This window comes from Periophthalmus magnuspinnatus, chromosome 13, assembly GCF_009829125.3.
Source record: "Periophthalmus magnuspinnatus isolate fPerMag1 chromosome 13, fPerMag1.2.pri, whole genome shotgun sequence".
NCBI lineage: Eukaryota > Metazoa > Chordata > Actinopteri > Gobiiformes > Gobiidae > Periophthalmus > Periophthalmus magnuspinnatus.
Window position 1 is genome coordinate 327092 of NC_047138.1, and position 19513 is coordinate 346604.

Below are 19513 nucleotides of genomic sequence, written 5' to 3' on the forward strand. Positions count from 1 at the left end.
TGATGTGTGTTAGTTTAATGTGTGTTTGTGTTAGAATAATGTGTGTTTGTGTTAGTATAATGTGTGTTTGTGTTAGTATAATGTGTGTTTATTTAGTTTAATGTGTGTTTATTTAGTTTAATGTGTGTTTATTTAGTTTAATGTGTGTTTATTTTAGTTTAATGTGTGTTTATTTTAGTTTAATGTGTGTTTATTTTAGTTTAATGTGTGTTTTTTTAGTTTAATGTGTGTTTATTTAGTTTAATGTGTGTTTATTTTAGTTTAATGTGTGTTTATTTTTCTGTTCTTCTGCAGGAAACAGGAGCTGCTGAACATCTCCACTGTCCCACTGGGAGAATGTCCCCCGTCTCCGCCCCGCACAGCTCCACCCAGTATGAAGGTACGACCCAGAGTGTGTGTACAGACCCCCACTGTAACACACATCCACACAACACCCTGTGTGTCACTGCAGAACACACAACACTGTGTGTGTCACTGCAGAACACACAACACTGTGTGTCACTGCAGAACACACAACACCCTGTGTGTCACTGCAGAACACACAACACTGTGTGTGTCACTGCAGAACACACAACACTGTGTGTCACTGCAGAACACACAACACTGTGTGTCACTGCAGAACACACAACACTGTGTGTCACTGCAGAACACACACAGTGAGTGATTCTGGTCTGTGGTTTGGATTCTCCAGGTGCAGTTTGTGAACCTGAGGACATTAGATATAAGTGTACTCTGTGTACTGTGTGTACTGTGTGTACTGTGTGTACAGTGTACTGTATGTACAGTGTACTGTGTATACTGTGTGTACAGTGTACTGTGTGTACAGTGTACTGTGTATACTGTGTGTACAGTGTACTGTGTGTACAGTGTACTGTGTGCTGTGTGTACTCTGTGTACAGTGTATACTGTGTACTGTGTGTACTCTGTGTACAGTGTATACTGTGTACTGTGTGTACTGTGTGTACAGTGTATACTGTGTACTGTGTGTACTCTGTGTACTGTGTGTACTCTGTGTACAGTGTATACTGTGTACTGTGTGTACAGTGTATACTGTGTACTGTGTGTACTCTGTGTACAGTGTATACTGTGTACTGTGTGTACAGTGTTCTCTGTGTACTGTGTGTACTCTGTGTACAGTGTATACTGTGTACTGTGTGTACAGTGTTCTCTGTGTACTGTGTGTACTCTGTGTACAGTGTGTACTGTGTACTGTGTGTACTCTGTGTACAGTGTGTACTGTGTACTGTGTGTACTGTGTTAGTGTTTGGATGTTTTCTCTACTTGTATTTGTCAGTTTTATTTTCAGTTTTCATAAATGTCTCTGGACATTCTGTCTCACACGTGGACATTCTGTCTCACACGTGGACATTTTGTCTCACACGTGGACATTCTGTCTCACACATGGACATTCTGTCTCACACGTGGACATTCTTTCTCACACGTGGACATTCTGTCTCACACATGGACATTTTGTCTCACACATGGACATTCTGTCTCACACCTGGACACTCGTCTTAAAGGAGACATTGATTCTGATTCACACATTGAGTCGTGTCTTTAAGATTCACAGGAATCAATGAAAAATGATATTGATCAGTGAATGTCTGCGGTTTGAAATCTATAAGTCCAGAGAAAGAGTGACAGAGTGAGAGAGTGAGACAATGAGACAGTGAGACACAGAGTGAGACAGTGACACAGTGAGAGTGACACAGTGACAGTGAGACAGTGACACAGTGACAGTGAGACAGTGAGACAGTGACACAGTGACACAGTGAGAGTGAGACAGTGAGAGTGACACAGTGAGAGTGAGACAGTGACACAGTGACAGTGAGACAGTGAGACAGTGACACAGTGACAGTGAGACAGTGACACAGTGACACAGTGAGAGTGAGACAGTGAGAGTGACACAGTGAGAGTGAGACAGTGACACAGTGACAGTGAGACAGTGAGACAGTGAGACAGTGACACAGTGAGAGTGAGACAGCTTGATCAACAATGAGATAAATTGAAGCTAGAGCACACTCAGGGATGTTCTGGAGAGTCTCTGCTCCAGACGACAGCCAAGACGTTGTGTGTTCGATTGTCCTTTTATGACGTCAACACGACGTCTTTGTGTTAGTTTTATTCTGTGAGGCTCTGTCTCACTTTTACAGTCTGGAAAAATAAAAATCGCACTAGTTCTTTGTCACGATTTGTAGTGGGAACTTATTCACCATGAGGGGTTTATGAGACTTTCTCAACTTTCAGGCAAAACAGAGGAGTTTTGCCATCACTGTCATGCTAACAACGGCTAGCAGAATTAGCTTGCGGCGTTAGCTAGCAGCATCACTTGTTTTATGATTAGATGAATTCAGCACAAATCATTTTGAGCCTAAGTTGTTGAGATGTTTAATTGTGATTGGAATCAGGCAGAATGACTTTTGTAAATACAGTTTGGATGAAGTCGGGTCATGAACCTGGACAGAGTCACTTCTTCAGCATTTTATGAAGATGTGTGTGGTTGGTCCGATGGGTGTGATTGACAGGTGGATGAGCTAATCACAGACATTCATGGTCTGTCTGTATCAAATATGTTGGTGTAACATAGTGTCACCCGGTGTAGCACGGTGTTACATGGTGTAGCACGATGTAACACGTGACACGGCGTAGCACGGTGTTACACAGTGTTACGTGGTGTACCACGGTGTCACATGGTGTAACGCGGTGTCACATGGTGTAACACGGTGTAGGACAGAGCATGAGCAGCTGCAGTGTGGGGTCAGAGGTCATATCTGCTCTGTAGTGACAGTGAGGCTGCTCTTTTGTCCCGTTTAATTGAGTCGTGTTGTCAAGGAAACCCACAGAGGAAATGTGTTTGTGAAACACTCCTGAAAGATTAAATTGTGCCCAGGCTCATATTTCACATGTTTTATGAAGATAAGAAGCAAATGTGCTGCTGCGAAATGTTACATAAATGATTGTGTCGTGTTATTATATAATTCTCTTCTGTAAGTCCAGTTTATATTCAGGAACCTTGGACATATCGTCTGCTGCACGTGAATCACACATTAAAACGATACTATAACTGTATATAACTGTATATAACTGTATATTACTGTATATAACTGTATATAACTGTATATAACTGTAGAGCAGGTCTTAGGCACAAATTAGAGCATTTTATTAAACTATAGTTCCAAACATAAAGCTCCACTGAGTAACTTTTTAGTGTTAAGGTGAAGTGACACTTCTGTGGGGTGAGATGTGTCCAAACTGGGGACTGGTCAGGACTATTTTACCTGGACTGGTCAGGAGTATCTTTGTTTGAGGACTGGTCAGGAGTAAACTCACACATAAAGTCCTGTGTGACCTGGGACCCAGAGCTTTGCTGCTGTGAGAGTCTGATGAGTGTGAAAAGATGCACTGGACACTTTTTAAAAACACAGTATTGAGTCTCATGGACTCTTTTTACTTTTGCTTATGTTTATTTTTCTGTACTTTTGCAGTAGGTCTGATTATTTGTTGTTGTTTTGTCTGATCGTTGTTTCGTCTCTTGGAGAAGTTCCACGTGTCTCTGTACAAACGTGAGCCACTCTCTGCAGCTCGAGTCACCTTGAACTAAGCTCTTAACATTATTGAATCAGCTCAAGACGTCGCACGGGGAGCGAGGATGAGGCACAGCGGGGCTGGAGACTGTGCAGAAAATAATACAGAAACTTAACAATATAATGAAACTCTGAGAAAAATCAATTATGTTCGTGGTGTGGGGTTGATTTGGGGCCGATTATGATCATTTTCTAACACTAATTTTACTAGAACCACATATATAATAGTAATCAATGACCCACCGTCAGGAGAAATGTAAGTGGGGGTAATTGTGGTTCATTGAGCTGAAGAGTTTGAGTCGAGCGAAGTGAAAGTGACGTGGAAAAAAAAAAGAAAAAGAACAAGACGAGTGCTTAAAGATACTGTATGATACAAAATGAACATCTGTGACTTTAATCCATGTTCTAACGCTGTTTCATTCACACATGTTTGAGTCACACTTTATCATTATTATCTGTCACATCTTCAAAGCTCAAAATGCTCTGTTCCACCTTGTGATGTCATCAAGTGGTAGTTTTTCCCAAGTGAACAGCTCCTTTTACCTTTAGTTCAGTCGAGATAAGAGGAAACTCCAGATTCGATGAAATGATCCAAATGATTCTATAAATGAAGGTGTGTGGAGTTTAAAAACACAGAGGAGCACTTCCTGTATCACCACATGATGACATCACAAGGTGGAACAGAGTGTTTTCAGTTTGAGAGAAGAACTCAGTCTAAATCTGCAGGTTTGTGTGTTAAACGTGTGTCTGTGTGTGACGAGGAAACAACATTAGAACAGAACAGAAACAGCGTCAGATGAACTCCTCCCTCTGCAGTCTTAAAGCTGCACTGTGTCACTTTTCCGGTGCTTGTCTCCATGGGGACGTGATTACCTTTGACTAGAACATATCTGTGTGGAGACAGTCGGGTCAGATCAGTGAAAAGGGAGAAGCACGTTCACAGTGAGTTTGTAAATGGATTTTCTTTACAGTGAAATGCGTCAGTTTGAAGAAATGCAACAAGATTAAAGCCAAACTGTGGAACATTCAAGGAAAAATGAAGTTATTATTAAGGTGCAGAAGGAGCTAAGCAGCATCGTCTTTCACATAACGGAGATGTCACTTCACTCTTGTGGTTTCTTTGACATCTGTTCTCTTAATCTTAGTGTAATCTGTTATGGATTCGTGCGATTTAAAAACGTAGACAGTTTTTTGTGAATATTTGGCGTCTGTTCTGCCGCTGAGCGTGTTCTGACACGTGACACATTTGTTCCACACGCATCGGCTCGACTCGTATTTCCAGTTTAAGTCTTAAAGAGAAAGGTGAGACTCAGAGAAAGTCTTGTTCAGATTCTTTGCCGCTGCAGAGCTCAGATGATTGGCGGCTGCAGAGGTGAGTCTTTATCGTCTTTTGTACGACAGAGTTTTTGAAATGCAGGAGGCGCAGAGTCACGGCCTCGGACCAATCTACATTTAATAGAGTCTCATTTAAAGGAGAGACTCATTTTACCACAGCAGTGAAAGGAAATAGTCACATGTTTATTTAATCACTGCTGTAATGAGGCCGTGTTTAAAGAGACACAAACGTCCAGAGGAAACGTCCAAATCAAATACTCAAATGATCTGAATAAACTGTTTCATAGACCTTCAGGAAGTTTGTGTTAAATATAGAGCCGCCGTGTAGAAAAGAGGAACATCTGAATTAAGAATCGATTCAAAGTGTTTGGCAAAATACACAGAGTAATTCAAACAGAAATTAAAAAAATGTGTAAAATTAACAGCATATGTCGCCTAAACCAAGAAGTAAAAATAAGTTCCTTTTGCATTTTATTTATTTATTTATTCATTTATTTATTGATTCAGTATTTTACCAGGTCAATCCAGAGCACAGATTAAACTAATAAAAGTGTTAAATTGATGAGAAAATGTAAGAATATTAAACGCAGCCTAACCCTTGTTGAAAAAAAATGTAAAAAATTGCCAACATTTTCTGAAAAACCTGCACACTCCTCGTCATCAGGTCTTTGGCTCTAACCCTGTGACATAATATAATAATATAACTCTCTAACTCTATAATATGACTCTGCAGAGGTTTAGAGATGTGACTCTGCAGAGGTTTAGAGATGAGACTCTGCAGAGGTTTAGAGATGAGACTCTGCAGAGGTTTAGAGATGAGACTCTGCAGAGGTTTAGAGAAGTGACTCTGCAGAGGTTTAGAGATGTGACTCTGCAGAGGTTTAGAGAAGTGACTCTGCAGAGGTTTAGAGGTTTAGAGATGTGACCCTTCTGTCATTGAGGATCATATGTCTCTTTTTTGCAGATATTTTTGGTCTGTCAGTGTCATATTTCTAAATCTGCAGTTGTGCTGTAGATTCTGTAGGTTCTGTAGATTCTGTAGATTCTGTAGGTTCTGTAGATTCTGTAGGTTCTGTAGATGCTGTAGATGCTGTAGGTTCTGTAGGTTCTGTAGATTCTGTAGATTCTGTAGGTTCTGTAGATGCTGTAGGTTCTGTAGATGCTGTAGGTTCTGTAGATTCTGTAGGTTCTGTAGATTCTGTAGATGCTGTAGATTCTGTAGGTTCTGTAGATGCTGTAGGTTCTGTAGATTCTGTAGATTCTGTAGGTTCTGTTCTGTCGTATCAGCACAAAGGTCACCTGCTTCAGCCTCTGGGTCTGAATACTAAGAAGCTGAGTCAATGTGCTCTGGCCTGACCCTGAAGACGATGCATAAAAGATAAAACATTATACAGGCTTGTAGTAGTATTAGTAGTACTCTACAAAATAACAACGTGTGGAGAAATAAGTACATCCCAAACTTTAAAAGAAGATTAAAAAAGACAGTTTTGATTAGATGTTGTCATATTTCAATGACTCCTGTGACGAGTGCAGTAACATCACCTTTAGAATCACAACTGGGATATTTTTACTTTTAATACTACTCTGCATCCAGTATTCATCATAACTACTACTACTACTGCTACTACTGTTACTACTACTACTACTACTACTACTACTACTACTACTCCATTATACCATTTACTAGCTTTGCAACTAGAGACTAAATCTAATAAACTGATGGAAGTTTTAAATCAGGTGCCAGTCCTGGTCACAAATGTAGAGTTAGTGCTTTTTATTCTTTATAAAGGTGTCTCTCTGTGTGTCCCTCAGTCGTCCAGGGTGTCTCTCTGTGTGTCCCTCAGTCGTCCAGGGTGTCTCTCTGTGTGTCCCTCAGTCGTCCAGGGTGTCTCTCTGTGTGTCCCTCAGTCGTCCAGGGCGTCTCTCTGTGTGTCCCTCAGTCCAGGTCTGATTCAAAGCAAAAGATGAAATTTATTTGTAGGAGTGAAGACGTTTTCCTGCTCGTCCAAGACACTTCTCCAGTTCTGGTCACTGCTGGACACTGCCTTACATCTGAAACGATTTGTCCAGTAAATTCCGTCTTTTGTCTATTTTATGTAGGTTTTATAGTTTGTACCTGAGCCTTTGGAAAACTGTAATGAAATACAAACGTGCGAGATCCTGGCGTTTAAAATACTGTAATAAAATACAAACCCCACAGTGCTCCACACGTGACATTCTGTCCTGTAGAAAACTGTAATAAAACACAAATGTGACAGATCCTTTCAGTTGAAGTGGTGTAATTTGACGTTCGTGATCCAGTTCTGATGGGTTTGATTTTTGTGAATATGTTCATGACTCTACATAAAAACATCTCCGTTCTGTCGTTTGGTTCCTACGGCGACGGCGATTTCAGTAATGACACCGGGGAGCGACAGAGAGGACGAGATTAGACACGAGAGTCACCAGAGAAGATGAGATCGTTTCATTTTAATGACGATCGTCCACGTCTTTGTGTCGGCTCCATTTTAAAGTCATTATCGTTCGGCTGAATCTCACTTTAACTGTCCTAAAAATGTGAAAAACACTTCATTTTAAACAGTTTACAGTGTCCAGAGTCACTCCACACTGACCACAACTATTCACTGACCACAACTATTCACTGACCACAACTATTCACTGCAGTCAGATTTTAGATCACAACCACTAGTATGCTAACACGCACTTCAGATTACAAATACTTTACAATGAGCTGCAGCAGATTTAACACTGAGAGCTGTGTGTGGTGTTTGTGCACTCGAGCAAGACACATTTCACTCAAATATATGAAAAAAATAAGGTACATGTTGTTTACTGATGCACAACCTACGGTAAAAAAAATAAAATAATAATAATAAATAAATAAATATAAATTTAAATGAAACAAAATAAAATTAAAATAAAATAAATATAAAATAAAATTTAAGAAAAAGAAATAAATAAAATAATGAGAATAATAATGAGAGTTTAACACATGAAAAATGGAACAATCATTTTTTTGGTCAATATCACGTCTGTTTTCTCTTTGTTTTAGTGCAGAACATTGTTATTTTTCTGTGCTGTGATAAGATTAGAGCTGAACACATCACTTCTATGACTCATTTTAGATGCAAACTAACCACATAAGTGTTTGGTTCTACTCTATATTTGTCGTACTTCATGTTTTTCGCAGTATTGCACATGTGGAGTATTTCTGGGGGATGAGGTCATTGTGACATGAAACAGTTTCTTTATTATCGTCTATAATTTCTTCAGCAGATTCATTTCTCACTGTTCTGTTGTGACGAGGCTGTGAACTGTGCATCTAACACAGAGTAACACTGATGCACTGTTAGCATGCTAGTTAATGTTAGCAGTGGTGTGAATCCAAACTCAGCAGTGAAAGTTATGAAACGTGAATAAAAACTCAGTGAGGAATGAGCTGGACGACTGCAGTTTGAAATAAACCAGATGTTTTTCAGTGTTTTATGTTTTCAGGATGTGAATGATGTAGAACGTCTCATGTGTTCTCTCGTTTGTTCTCTCGTTTGTTCTCTCGTTTGTTCTCTCATTTGTTCTCTCGTTTGTTCTCTCGTTTGTTCTCTCATGTGTTCTCTCGTTTGTTCTCTCATGTGTTCTCTCGTTTGTTCTCTCGTTTGTTCTCTCGTTTGTTCTCTCATTTGTTCTCTCGTTTGTTCTCTCGTTTGTTCTCTCATGTGTTCTCTCGTTTGTTCTCTCATGTGTTCTCTCATTTGTTCTCTCGTTTGTTCTCTCATGTGTTCTCTTGTTCGTTCTCTCATTTGTTCTCTCGTTTGTTCTCTCATGTGTTCTCTCATTTGTTCTCTCATGTGTTCTCTCGTTTGTTCTCTCATTTGTTCTCTCATGTGTTCTCTCGTTTGTTCTCTCATTTGTTCTCTCGTTTGTTCTCTCATGTGTTCTCTCGTTTGTTCTCTCATGTGTTCTCTTGTTTGTTCTCTCATTTGTTCTCTCATTTGTTCTCTCATTTGTTCTCTCATTTGTTCTCTCGTGTTCTCTCGTTTGTTCTCTCGTTTGTTCTCTCGTTTGTTCTCTCATGTGTTCTCTCGTTTGTTCTCTCGTTTGTTCTCTCGTTTGTTCTCTCATGTGTTCTCTCATTTGTTCTCTCATTTGTTCTCTCGTTTGTTCTCTCATGTGTTCTCTCGTTTGTTCTCTCATGTGTTCTCCCATTTGTTCTCTCATGTGTTCTCTCATGTGTTCTCTCGTTTGTTCTCTCATTTGTTCTCTCGTTTGTTCTCTCATGTGTTCTCTCGTTTATTCTCTCGTTTGTTCTCTCATTTGTTCTCTCATGTGTTCTCTCGTTTGTTCTCTCATGTGTTCTCTCGTTTGTTCTCTCGTTTGTTCTCTCATTTGTTCTCTCATGTGTTCTCTCGTTTGTTCTCTCATGTGTTCTCTCGTTTGTTCTCTCATGTGTTCTCTCGTTTGTTCTCATGTGTTCTCTCGTTTGTTCTCTCGTTTGTTCTCTCATTTGTTCTCTCGTTTGTTCTCTCGTTTGTTCTCTCATGTGTTCTCTCGTTTGTTCTCTCATGTGTTCTCTCATTTGTTCTCTCATGTGTTCTCTCGTTCTCTCATTTGTTCTCTCATGTGTTCTCTCGTTTGTTCTCTCGTTTGTTCTCTCATTTGTTCTCTCGTTTGTTCTCTCGTTTGTTCTCTCATGTGTTCTCTCGTTTGTTCTCTCATTTGTTCTCTCATGTGTTCTCTCATGTGTTCTCTCGTTTGTTCTCTCGTTTGTTCTCTCATGTGTTCTCTCATTTGTTCTCTCATTTGTTCTCTCGTTTATTCTCTCATGTGTTCTCTCATTTGTTCTCTCATTTGTTCTCTCGTTTGTTCTCTCATGTGTTCTCTCATTTGTTCTCTCATTTGTTCTCTCGTTTGTTCTCTCATGTGTTCTCTCATTTGTTCTCTCGTTTGTTCTCTCATGTGTTCTCTCGTTTGTTCTCTCATTTGTTCTCTCATTTGTTCTCTCGTTTGTTCTCTCATGTGTTCTCTCGTTTGTTCTCTCGTTTGTTCTCTCATGTGTTCTCTCGTTTGTTCTCTCATGTGTTCTCTCGTTTGTTCTCTCATGTGTTCTCTCGTTTGTTCTCTCATGTGTTCTCTCGTTTGTTCTCTCATTTGTTCTCATGTGTTCTCTCGTTTGTTCTCTCATGTGTTCTCTCGTTTGTTCTCTCATGTGTTCTCTCGTTTGTTCTCTCATTTGTTCTCATGTGTTCTCTCGTTTGTTCTCTCATGTGTTCTCTCGTTTGTTCTCTCGTTTGTCCCTCGTTTATTAAACCTAAACCTAAACTTCAAATCAGCTGCTGCTCAAACTTTGACTTTGACTTTATTTTGAAACAGAGTTTGATCTGCAAAAACTGAAGCTCATGAAATCACACCTGGTCTGTCCCACACACCTCTGTCCCTCTGTCCCACACACCTCTGTCCCTCTGTCCCTTACACCTCTGTCCCTCTGTCCCACACACCTCTGTCCCTCTGTCCCACACACCTCTGTCCCTCTGTCCCACACACCTCTGTCCCTCTGTCCCTTACACCTCTGTCCCTCTGTCCCACACACCTCTGTCCCTCTGTCCCACACACCTCTGTCCCTCTGTCCCACACACCTCTGTCCCTCTGTCCCACACACCTCTGTCCCTCTGTCCCTTACACCTCTGTCCCTCTGTCCCACACACCTCTGTCCCTCTGTCCCACACACCTCTGTCCCTCTGTCCCACACACCTCTGTCCCTCTGTCCCTTACACCTCTGTCCCTCTGTCCCTTACACCTCTGTCCCTCTGTCCCACACACCTCTGTCCCTCTGTCCCACACACCTCTGTCCCTCTGTCCCACACACCTCTGTCCCTCTGTCCCTTACACCTCTGTCCCTCTGTCCCACACACCTCTGTCCCTCTGTCCCACACACCTCTGTCCCTCTGTCCCACACACCTCTGTCCCTCTGTCCCCTACACCGTCCCGTCCCCCTCTGCACTTTGTCCGGGTGTGATCCTTTATTGTCTTGTGTTTGTGTTTTTGTTGCTGTGGAAACTCTGGAGGTGTGAATCCACTGGAGAGTGAGTTTGACACAGTGCGTCAACTTCAGATTATTTTAAGGAAGTGGGTCGTTATCAGAGAAAGGGACGGGGAGGGGAGGGGGGTGTGGGTGAGGGGTGTGGGTGAGGGTGAGGGGTGAGGGTGTGGAGGGTGAGAGGGAAATATCACTTCCTTTTGTACTCTGTGCTACAAACTGCTGGAGTAGGATCTGTTTGGTCCGAGGTAGGTGAGGTTTTATAAACATGTTCAGTTCTAAAGTGAAACCAAAGTGTTTTTAAGATGCTAAATACTAAAGTTTTCATTCATTCTCATATTTTAACACCAGAGTCGTGTGTGGAGCAGTAATAAAGAGCCAGTGTGTGTGGTTGTTCTTCAACTCTTTAGTTTATTTCTTTTTCTTTCTCCTCAGTCTGTTCTGCTCCTTCTTTCTGCTCCTCCTGTTTTTCATTTCCTAATCAGTCGTTTATCTCCACTCCTCTTCACTTTCTCCTCCCTCTGTTGATTCTCTGGATGTCGATGAGTCGTTTGCATTAATCTGTTTGTGGGTTTATTATTTTGTTAAAATGACCTGGACTCTCTCAGCTGGAGTCACATTTATGACGGTTCTTTGGTTCATGTTTGATCAGTTCCATCTGTGCACAGTCCCATCGTCTCATTTCAGTTTGTGTTAATTTAACAGATAAAAGACGACACATGTTCTGTCCGTGTCGTTTTGTGTGTGTGGATTTTACTGGAATGAAATGTATTATATTATAACATGTAAATCACAATCATAAACACTTTAAATTAGTTTGAACTCCTTACGTTGGTGGAGACTTTATATTTATACTGAATAATGTCCATGTCCTCAGAGGGACAGAGTTTGGTTCATCGGGACATTTCACGACTGAAGGTCAAGACTCGACCTTTCACCAAATGAATCTTCAATCACTTTATTTTATAAATCTGAGACAAGAGTGTGGGACTTTTTTTGGACCTCATTGGTCCTCCCTCTTGGTGCATGTCTCACAGATGGACCTCGTTGGACCTGGTTGGGCCTGGTTGGGCCTGGTTGGGCCTCATTAGTCCTGGTTGGGCCTCGTTGGGCCTCATTAGTCCTGGTTGGGCCTCGTTGGGCCTCATTGTCTCACTCTGGTCTCTGTGTTTGTGTTTCAGTCTGCAGAGTTCTTCGACATGTTGGAGAGGATGCAGGTGAGACACTTTCACTTTCTCTGTATGTTTTTTTCTAAACTCACATTTAAAGTTAATATTGAATTAAATGTATTTTATTCATATATTTAATATTATATTTATTGGTTCGATGTTACAGACGTGTTTCTGTTTAAATAATGAATCAAGGTCAAATGCAAAGTGAAAAGACTCAGTCCTTGAATAATATTTATGTAAAGTCTTTTTACTGCACTTTTATTCCGTGTGAGTAAACACTGACCTCACAGTGAAGAGGTTGTGGGTTCAATGTTTAACTTCCTTATTCTACAAAATAAAGGAACTCAGGGATCTGTAAACTTTAAACATCACAGTCCAGTCTGTGAAAGACTGAAACGTGATCGACTGTCAGAACAACACGGAATAAATGTATAAATACATGTATTTATACATGTATTTATATATGTATAAATGTATAAATGCATTTATACATGTATTTATACATGTATAAATACATTCCAGGGACCAAACATTTCCTTTGAGACGAGCAGGTGACAGACTCATGTAAAATGTTACATAGTGCAGCTTTAAAGTACATTCTACAATTAGCTCCATAATATTACAAATGTTCAGTTTAAATGGATTTGGTGAGATTTAAATCTTACATTTCGTCGTGACTTTAAATGTTTTTTGTCTCTTCCTGAAACGCCGTGTTTTAACCCAAAGTTTTGAGTAAATATTGACGTGGTCAGTCCAGTGTCCAGCAGACGTCACATGGTACACACAGACACGGTCACATGGTACACACAGACACACGTCACATGGTACACACAGACACACGTCACATGGTACACACAGACACACGTCACATGGTACACACAGACACAGTCACATGGTACACACAGACACACGTCACATGGTACACACAGACACGGTCACATGGTACACACAGACACTGTCACATGGTACACACAGACACAGTCACATGGTACACACAGACACGGTCACATGGTACACACAGACACGGTCACATGGTACACACAGACACAGTCACATGGTACACACAGACACTGTCACATGGTACACACAGACACAGTCACATGGTACACACAGACACGGTCACATGGTACACACAGACACTGTCACATGGTACACACAGACACTGTCACATGGTACACACAGACACGGTCACATGGTACACACAGACACGGTCACATGGTACACACAGACACGGTCACATGGTACACACAGACACGGTCACATGGTACACACAGACACGGTCACATGGTACACACAGACACTGTCACATGGTACACACAGACACGGTCACATGGTACACACAGACACTGTCACATGGTACACACAGACACAGTCACATGGTACACACAGACACAGTCACATGGTACACACAGACACACGTCACATGGTACACACAGACACACGTCACATGGTACACACAGACACGGTCACATGGTACACACAGACACTGTCACATGGTACACACAGACACAGTCACATGGTACACACAGACACAGTCACATGGTACACACAGACACACGTCACATGGTACACACAGACACGGTCACATGGTACACACAGACACGGTCACATGGTACACACAGACACACGTCACATGGTACACACAGACACGGGTCATTTAATAAGTGAAGGTCCAGACCCAGTGTCCGGTCTGTGGTCACACTCAGGAGACGCTGCTTTTCTCCATCGCTGAACTGGACACATTGATTTTCTGTCTCCTGTAGAAAGTCGTCTCTTTGTGCCTCTGTCGCCCCCTGGAGCTTTGGACCTTGAATCACGACGGGAATTTTAAAAAACAGGATGGAGGAGATTTTAGAGACAGATGTGAAAAATGTTGAGATGGAGGTGAAATAAAAACTACTTCATCTGAATCATATTTTGAGAAAACGATGAGACAAGAAATGTATAAAAGTTTAGACAGAAATGATAAGTTTCTACATGAGGTTTAAAATAATTCCAAATAGTCATTTGTTTATATATAATCACAGAGGACAGTTTAACTTCATTTAGTGACTTTTAAGTATAATTTTCAGTCTTTTCCAGTCGTCTGTGATCAGTTTGGTTCTTTTTAACAAAAGTCCAGAGCTGATCCTCTGTCAGTAAAAGTCTGTGGTTTGAAGCAGAGTTTTTCATTTGTTTGTGTGAAATGACGATGGTTAAAATCATTGTCTTTGCTCAGAAAATTCACACTGAAACTATAATCAAATAAAAAACTGATCTGTGTTTGTGGGGAAGATATTTACTTGTTCTTATTCCCTCGGCCCAGTTCACACTTAAAATAAGATTAATGTTTGCATTTTCCTTCACTTGTAGCTTTAAGAATTAGTTATAAACGTAACGACTGTTCATGTTTGACGATGCAGATAAATGTGTTTTAGCAGCTCAGAAAAGTGCAACAAATAAACTTAAAGATTTATGGAGTTTAATATGAGATGGAGACGAGGAGAAAAGAGACGAGTTAAACCCAGAGTTTATATGAAACAGACACAGACTCAGTTTGAACTGAAATAACTGCAGTGTAAGTTTGAGTTTGAGCTGAAAGTCCTGAGTCCTGCAGACGTAAACAACGACTAGAACTTCAACAAAACCACGACTTTATCAAACCTCAGCCCTGTTTTTATCGTCAGGACCAATCGATGTCAGTGAAATGAACAAGTGTGTTTTTAGTCCAACGTTTATAAACTGGTGGTGATGGAGGTGAATCGTTCTGATGCTCTCATGAGGTGAGGAAGAACTGTGGACCTCTGTGGACCTCTGTATACCTCTGTGGACCTCTGTATACCCCTGTGGACCTCTATGGACCTCTGTATACCTCTGTGGACCTCTGTATACCTCTGTGGACCTCTGTATACCTCTGTGGACCTCTGTAGACCTCCGTATACCTCTGTGGACCTCTGTATACCTCTGTGGACCTCTGTGGACCTCTGTGGACCTCCGTATACCTCTGTGGACCTCTGTGGACCTCCGTAGACCTCTGTGGACCTCCGTAGACCTCTGTGGACCTCCGTAGACCTCTGTGGACCTCTGTATACCTCTGTAGATCTCTGTGGACCTCCGTATACCTCTGTAGACCTCTATAGACCTCTGTGGACCTCTGTGGACCTCCGTAGACCTCTGTGGACCTCTGTATACCTCTGTAGATCTCTGTGGACCTCCGTATACCTCTGTAGACCTCTATAGACCTCTGTGGACCTCTGTGGACCTCTGTAGACCTCTGTAGACCTCTATAGACCTCTGTGGACCTCTGTGGACCTCTAGACTAAACTAATCCAGAGGTTGGGGTTGTATTCCTGCTTGTGTCTTTGTGTTTTATTGTGTTGTTGTGTTGCAGACTCCTCGTTGTCGTTCGTAGGTGGGGGTTTGTGGGTCTTTTCGCTCACTCTGGGCTGTGCTGTTGTTATTTTCTGCGTCTCCTCATTGTTCCGGTCTTTTCTCTGCGGCGTTTCCTCCAGTGGAACGAACCTGCTGGACCAGACGAGCGTCTGCATCACACTGGTCCATTATTATCATGATTTCTGTCCCAGAGCTGATAGTAAATGTGCAAAAGGATTCAATTTCAAACCTGCAGCAGGACAAATACATTTCACTGGAGCCTGATCGTGTCCAGCCTCTGTTCCTCTGAGACTCAATTTACAGCGTGTCTCGTGTGTCCTGATCTACATATGAACACGCACAGAGCACAGAACACACAGCAGACACGGAGCGTGTCCCTGGACTCCACTCGATAAAACGCCACAAAGAGACAGAACACGTGCGACTCAAACATGATCCACGCTCCAAATGTGTTTAAAGACAAACTGGAAACAGACGACGGCTTTTACGTCATGTTCCAGCTGAAAAAACGACATAATTCACTTAAAGCTGCACTGCGTAACTTTTGCCACCTGCTCATCTCCATGGAGATGTCACTGCTTTGTCCTGCATGTTCCACAGTCTGGCATTAAACTTCAGATCAGTTTTTTCCAGGTCTGTTTACTGAGACAAACACCTGTAACTGAGGGAATGCATCGTGTGATTAATGTTACACTGTGGAACATTCCCACACAGATTGTAAATTGAATATGTTGCCGTGTCATAAACTGAGTGTTTTACCCTCTGTCCTCACGCTGCGCTCGGCCTCAGGTCCCAAAGGCGGAGGAGCCCAAACGGTGGAAGGTCTTTATTTATTTAAATGTTTTTGTCGTGGCTTTTTGTGATTTTTGTGATTTTTGTGATTTTTGTGCTTTGTGATTTTTCAGCTCGTGTCCAAATGTTTAATATATTTTCAGACATTTCTCACTTGTATTTATGTTGAATCATTTGGATCCAAATTGTTCCCATTGTCAGTGACACAACTCACAAACTAAGAACTTTGTTCAGTGATAAAGTGCAACATAAAACACTGAATAATAATAATATAAAAAAGTAGAAATATAGTTACTATAAATACAAATAATAATAATAATAATGTCTTACACTTGTACTGCACTTTGTCAAAGTCTCTCAAAGCTCCACACTAGACTCATTATTCATTCATTTCACACTGACGGAAGTGAGGCTGCCCCCCCCACACACACACACACACACACACCACTTTCATACTAGGCAATGTGGGTGAAGTGTCTTGCCTAAGGACCTTCGATCCTCTGACCTTGGGGTCACCACTCTAACCACTGAGCCACTGAGCCACTGTCGCCCAGTGGCTCAGTCGCCCGGTGGCTCAGTGGCTCAGCAACTATTTAAATAATAAAGTAAAATCCATGAACATGCAATGCGTTTTTTAAAAAGTAAAAGTTCTTTCTGATCTGTGACTCCAATCTGCAGATAAAGTCCACGTTTAAACTCCCGTCTCAAATCATGTCATTATGTATGATTATTTAAAACAAAAGCAAAAAAAAAACAGCTGCGTTTCTTCAGATTTACATTTTCAATAATCAAAATTTGACATAAACGTGAGTAAAGTCCCTGAGCATCGATCCTGCGCTGATCTTATTCTGTAAAATGATAATGTGGCTGTTCCGTTTAGCGCTGATCTTATTCTGTAAAATGCTCGTGTGGCTGTTCCGTTTAGCGCTGCTCCTCCCTCTGCAGATTTAGAGGTCACAGTTCCACAGAGCCGACTTCACGCCCGGACTCACAAACGGCCTTTTTAAACCCCCGGGGACGGCCAATCAAAATTGTCTTTGAGGCAGTGACATCATCCTGAAGGCAGAGGCCCCGCCCCTTTGCCCCGCCCCCTCCTGGTGACGGCGTTTCAGGCTCTTGCATCATTTTCATTGAGTTCATTTGGAATAATAAGACCGCGAGGCCTTTTGTGTTTCTGAATGTCACTTTATGTTAAACTGTCCTTTTCTCACCGTGGCCTTTGTGTTTCAGGACGACTACATCCCGTATCCAAGGATCGAAGACGTGAGTCCCACAAAACTCTTATTTTACATTTTTTGGAGGTTTAAGTCTCATTTTGTATTTGTCTTTCTCTGTCAGAGTCCGTTTTTATCTCTTTTGGTTTAGTCCTTGTTTCAAAGTGACATTCACGACCAGTTTTAGGCGTGTTCTGTCTTTAACTCACAGACCTGCAGATTTACACTGAGTTCTTCTCAAAAACAGGAAAAAACACTCTGTTCCACCTTGTGATGTCATCATGTGGTGATACAGGAAGTGCTCCACTGTGTTTTTAAACTCCACCTTCACTTGAATCATTTAGATCATTTCAGTCCTAAAGGTAAAAGGAGGAGTTAACTTGAAAACTACCACTTGATGACATCACAAGGTGGAGCAGAGCATTTTGATCTTTGTAGATGTAACAGACTAATAATAAAGTGACTCAAACATGTGAATGAAACAAAACACAACTCCAGGTCTGTTTTTGAGGAGGAAACATTAGAACATGGATTAAAGCTACAAGAGTCAGTTTAGTGAAACACAGGACGTTTTAACTCGTTTTATTCTTTTAGTGTCGCTTTATCTCATGATTAAACTTGGTTTAGGCCTGGTTTACTTAAACTTAATAAAATACAAACTTCTTCCTCCTCCTCCTCCTCCTCCTCCTCTGTTTCCTGTTCCCTCTGCTCCGTCATGGCGCAGGTTCTGGAGAAGGGCGGCCCGTATCCTCAGGTCATCCTCCCACAGTTTGGGGGTTACTGGATCGAGGACGCGGAGGCTCCGGCCGGGACGCCGTCCTCCTCAGAGTCCAGTTTCTGTGACGATGAGGACAGCAGAGACGGCATGAGTCCAGGAGGGGGCAGCACCTACAGACTGGAGTGTAACAGCACGGCCCGAGCGTATCGCAAACACTTCCTGGGAAAGGTACTTCAAACTTAAAGAAAACGCCTCTGTAGATTTTCTCTCGACGTTTAGACACACGAGGTTCAGGGTGATCAAAATGATGGACTCTTGTCTCTAACTCGCCTGTTTCCATGGAGACGTTATCACTTTGCCTCAAATATTACACTAAACTTAGCTATCTCCATGGAGACAAGACGGTGCAAGTTACAGGTCACTTCTATGGAGAGGCGACCCACTTTTCCTAAGCACTAAAACATCTGTGCAGTGAGATAATATCTACATAAGTGTAATGCCAGACTGTGGAACATTTCAGGCAACGCTCTAACATCTCTGAGACGAGCATGTTGTGTAACCTCCACCAGAAAAGTGACACAGTGCATCTTTATTTGTCCATAGTCAAAAGTAAATAAAAAGTGGGACCTTTTCTGGTGTAGTTTTATAAATCGTTTTTTATCGTTTATTGTGTGACGTCTGCTGCTTTTTATTCTTTTTATTCTTTTTTTTCTGCTGGGACCTGTCGGTTTAAACTGTATTGCTTGAAGACGGTGACGAGTCACAGTCACTGAATATAAAACCTGCTCTTGACGAGGAGAAAACGTTTATTCTTTTGAGGCGTTTGTTGTTTTTTTGCTGATGGTCGTTTTAAAAAAGTGTGGACCTTTGTGTTTTTTCAGGAGCACATGAACTTCTACTGCACGGGCAGCAGCATCGGGAACCTCATCATGTCCCTGAAGCACGAGGACGCCGACGGACACGAGTTTCTACGCATCATTCTCAGGTTTGAAAACTCACCTGGACGTGATCGTTCATCAGAGAAAAGCCACAGGCGTCAAACGACGACGTCACAGACGAAACGACGAGCTCATTTTCATCTGTCACTTTTATGTTTGGAAACATCCATTTGACTTCATTTTCATTTCTCTTCCTCATTTTATTTTGTAAATAAACCCAAAGCAAACACATAATTTAAAACATGAACTGTGTGACACACACACACTCTGATAACACACACACACTGAACACACACACACCCCGAACACACATACACCCTCTGGTAACACACACACACCCCGAACACACACACACTC

General features: G+C 41.7%; 1 protein-coding gene across 6 annotated transcripts in view; it reads left to right on the plus strand.

The window, feature by feature from the left end:
- rap1gap2a (RAP1 GTPase activating protein 2a) overlaps positions 1-19513 on the plus strand; it is a 116208-nt gene that overhangs the window by 70706 nt on the left and 25989 nt on the right. For 3 of the 6 annotated variants that reach the window (XM_055226129.1, XM_033977234.2, XM_055226128.1), the window contains 6 exons: positions 295-379; positions 12132-12167; positions 16284-16316; positions 17517-17549; positions 18225-18446; positions 19100-19203. In XM_055226129.1, coding sequence (XP_055082104.1) covers positions 374-379; positions 12132-12167; positions 16284-16316; positions 17517-17549; positions 18225-18446; positions 19100-19203 — 434 coding nt within the window. In that variant the 5' untranslated portion in view covers positions 295-373. Of the gene's footprint in view, positions 1-294; positions 380-4909; positions 4957-12131; positions 12168-16283; positions 16317-17516; positions 17550-18224; positions 18447-19099; positions 19204-19513 lie in introns of those variants that run through there. The other 3 variants (XM_033977235.2, XM_055226131.1, XM_055226130.1) reach the window with 2 other exon arrangements.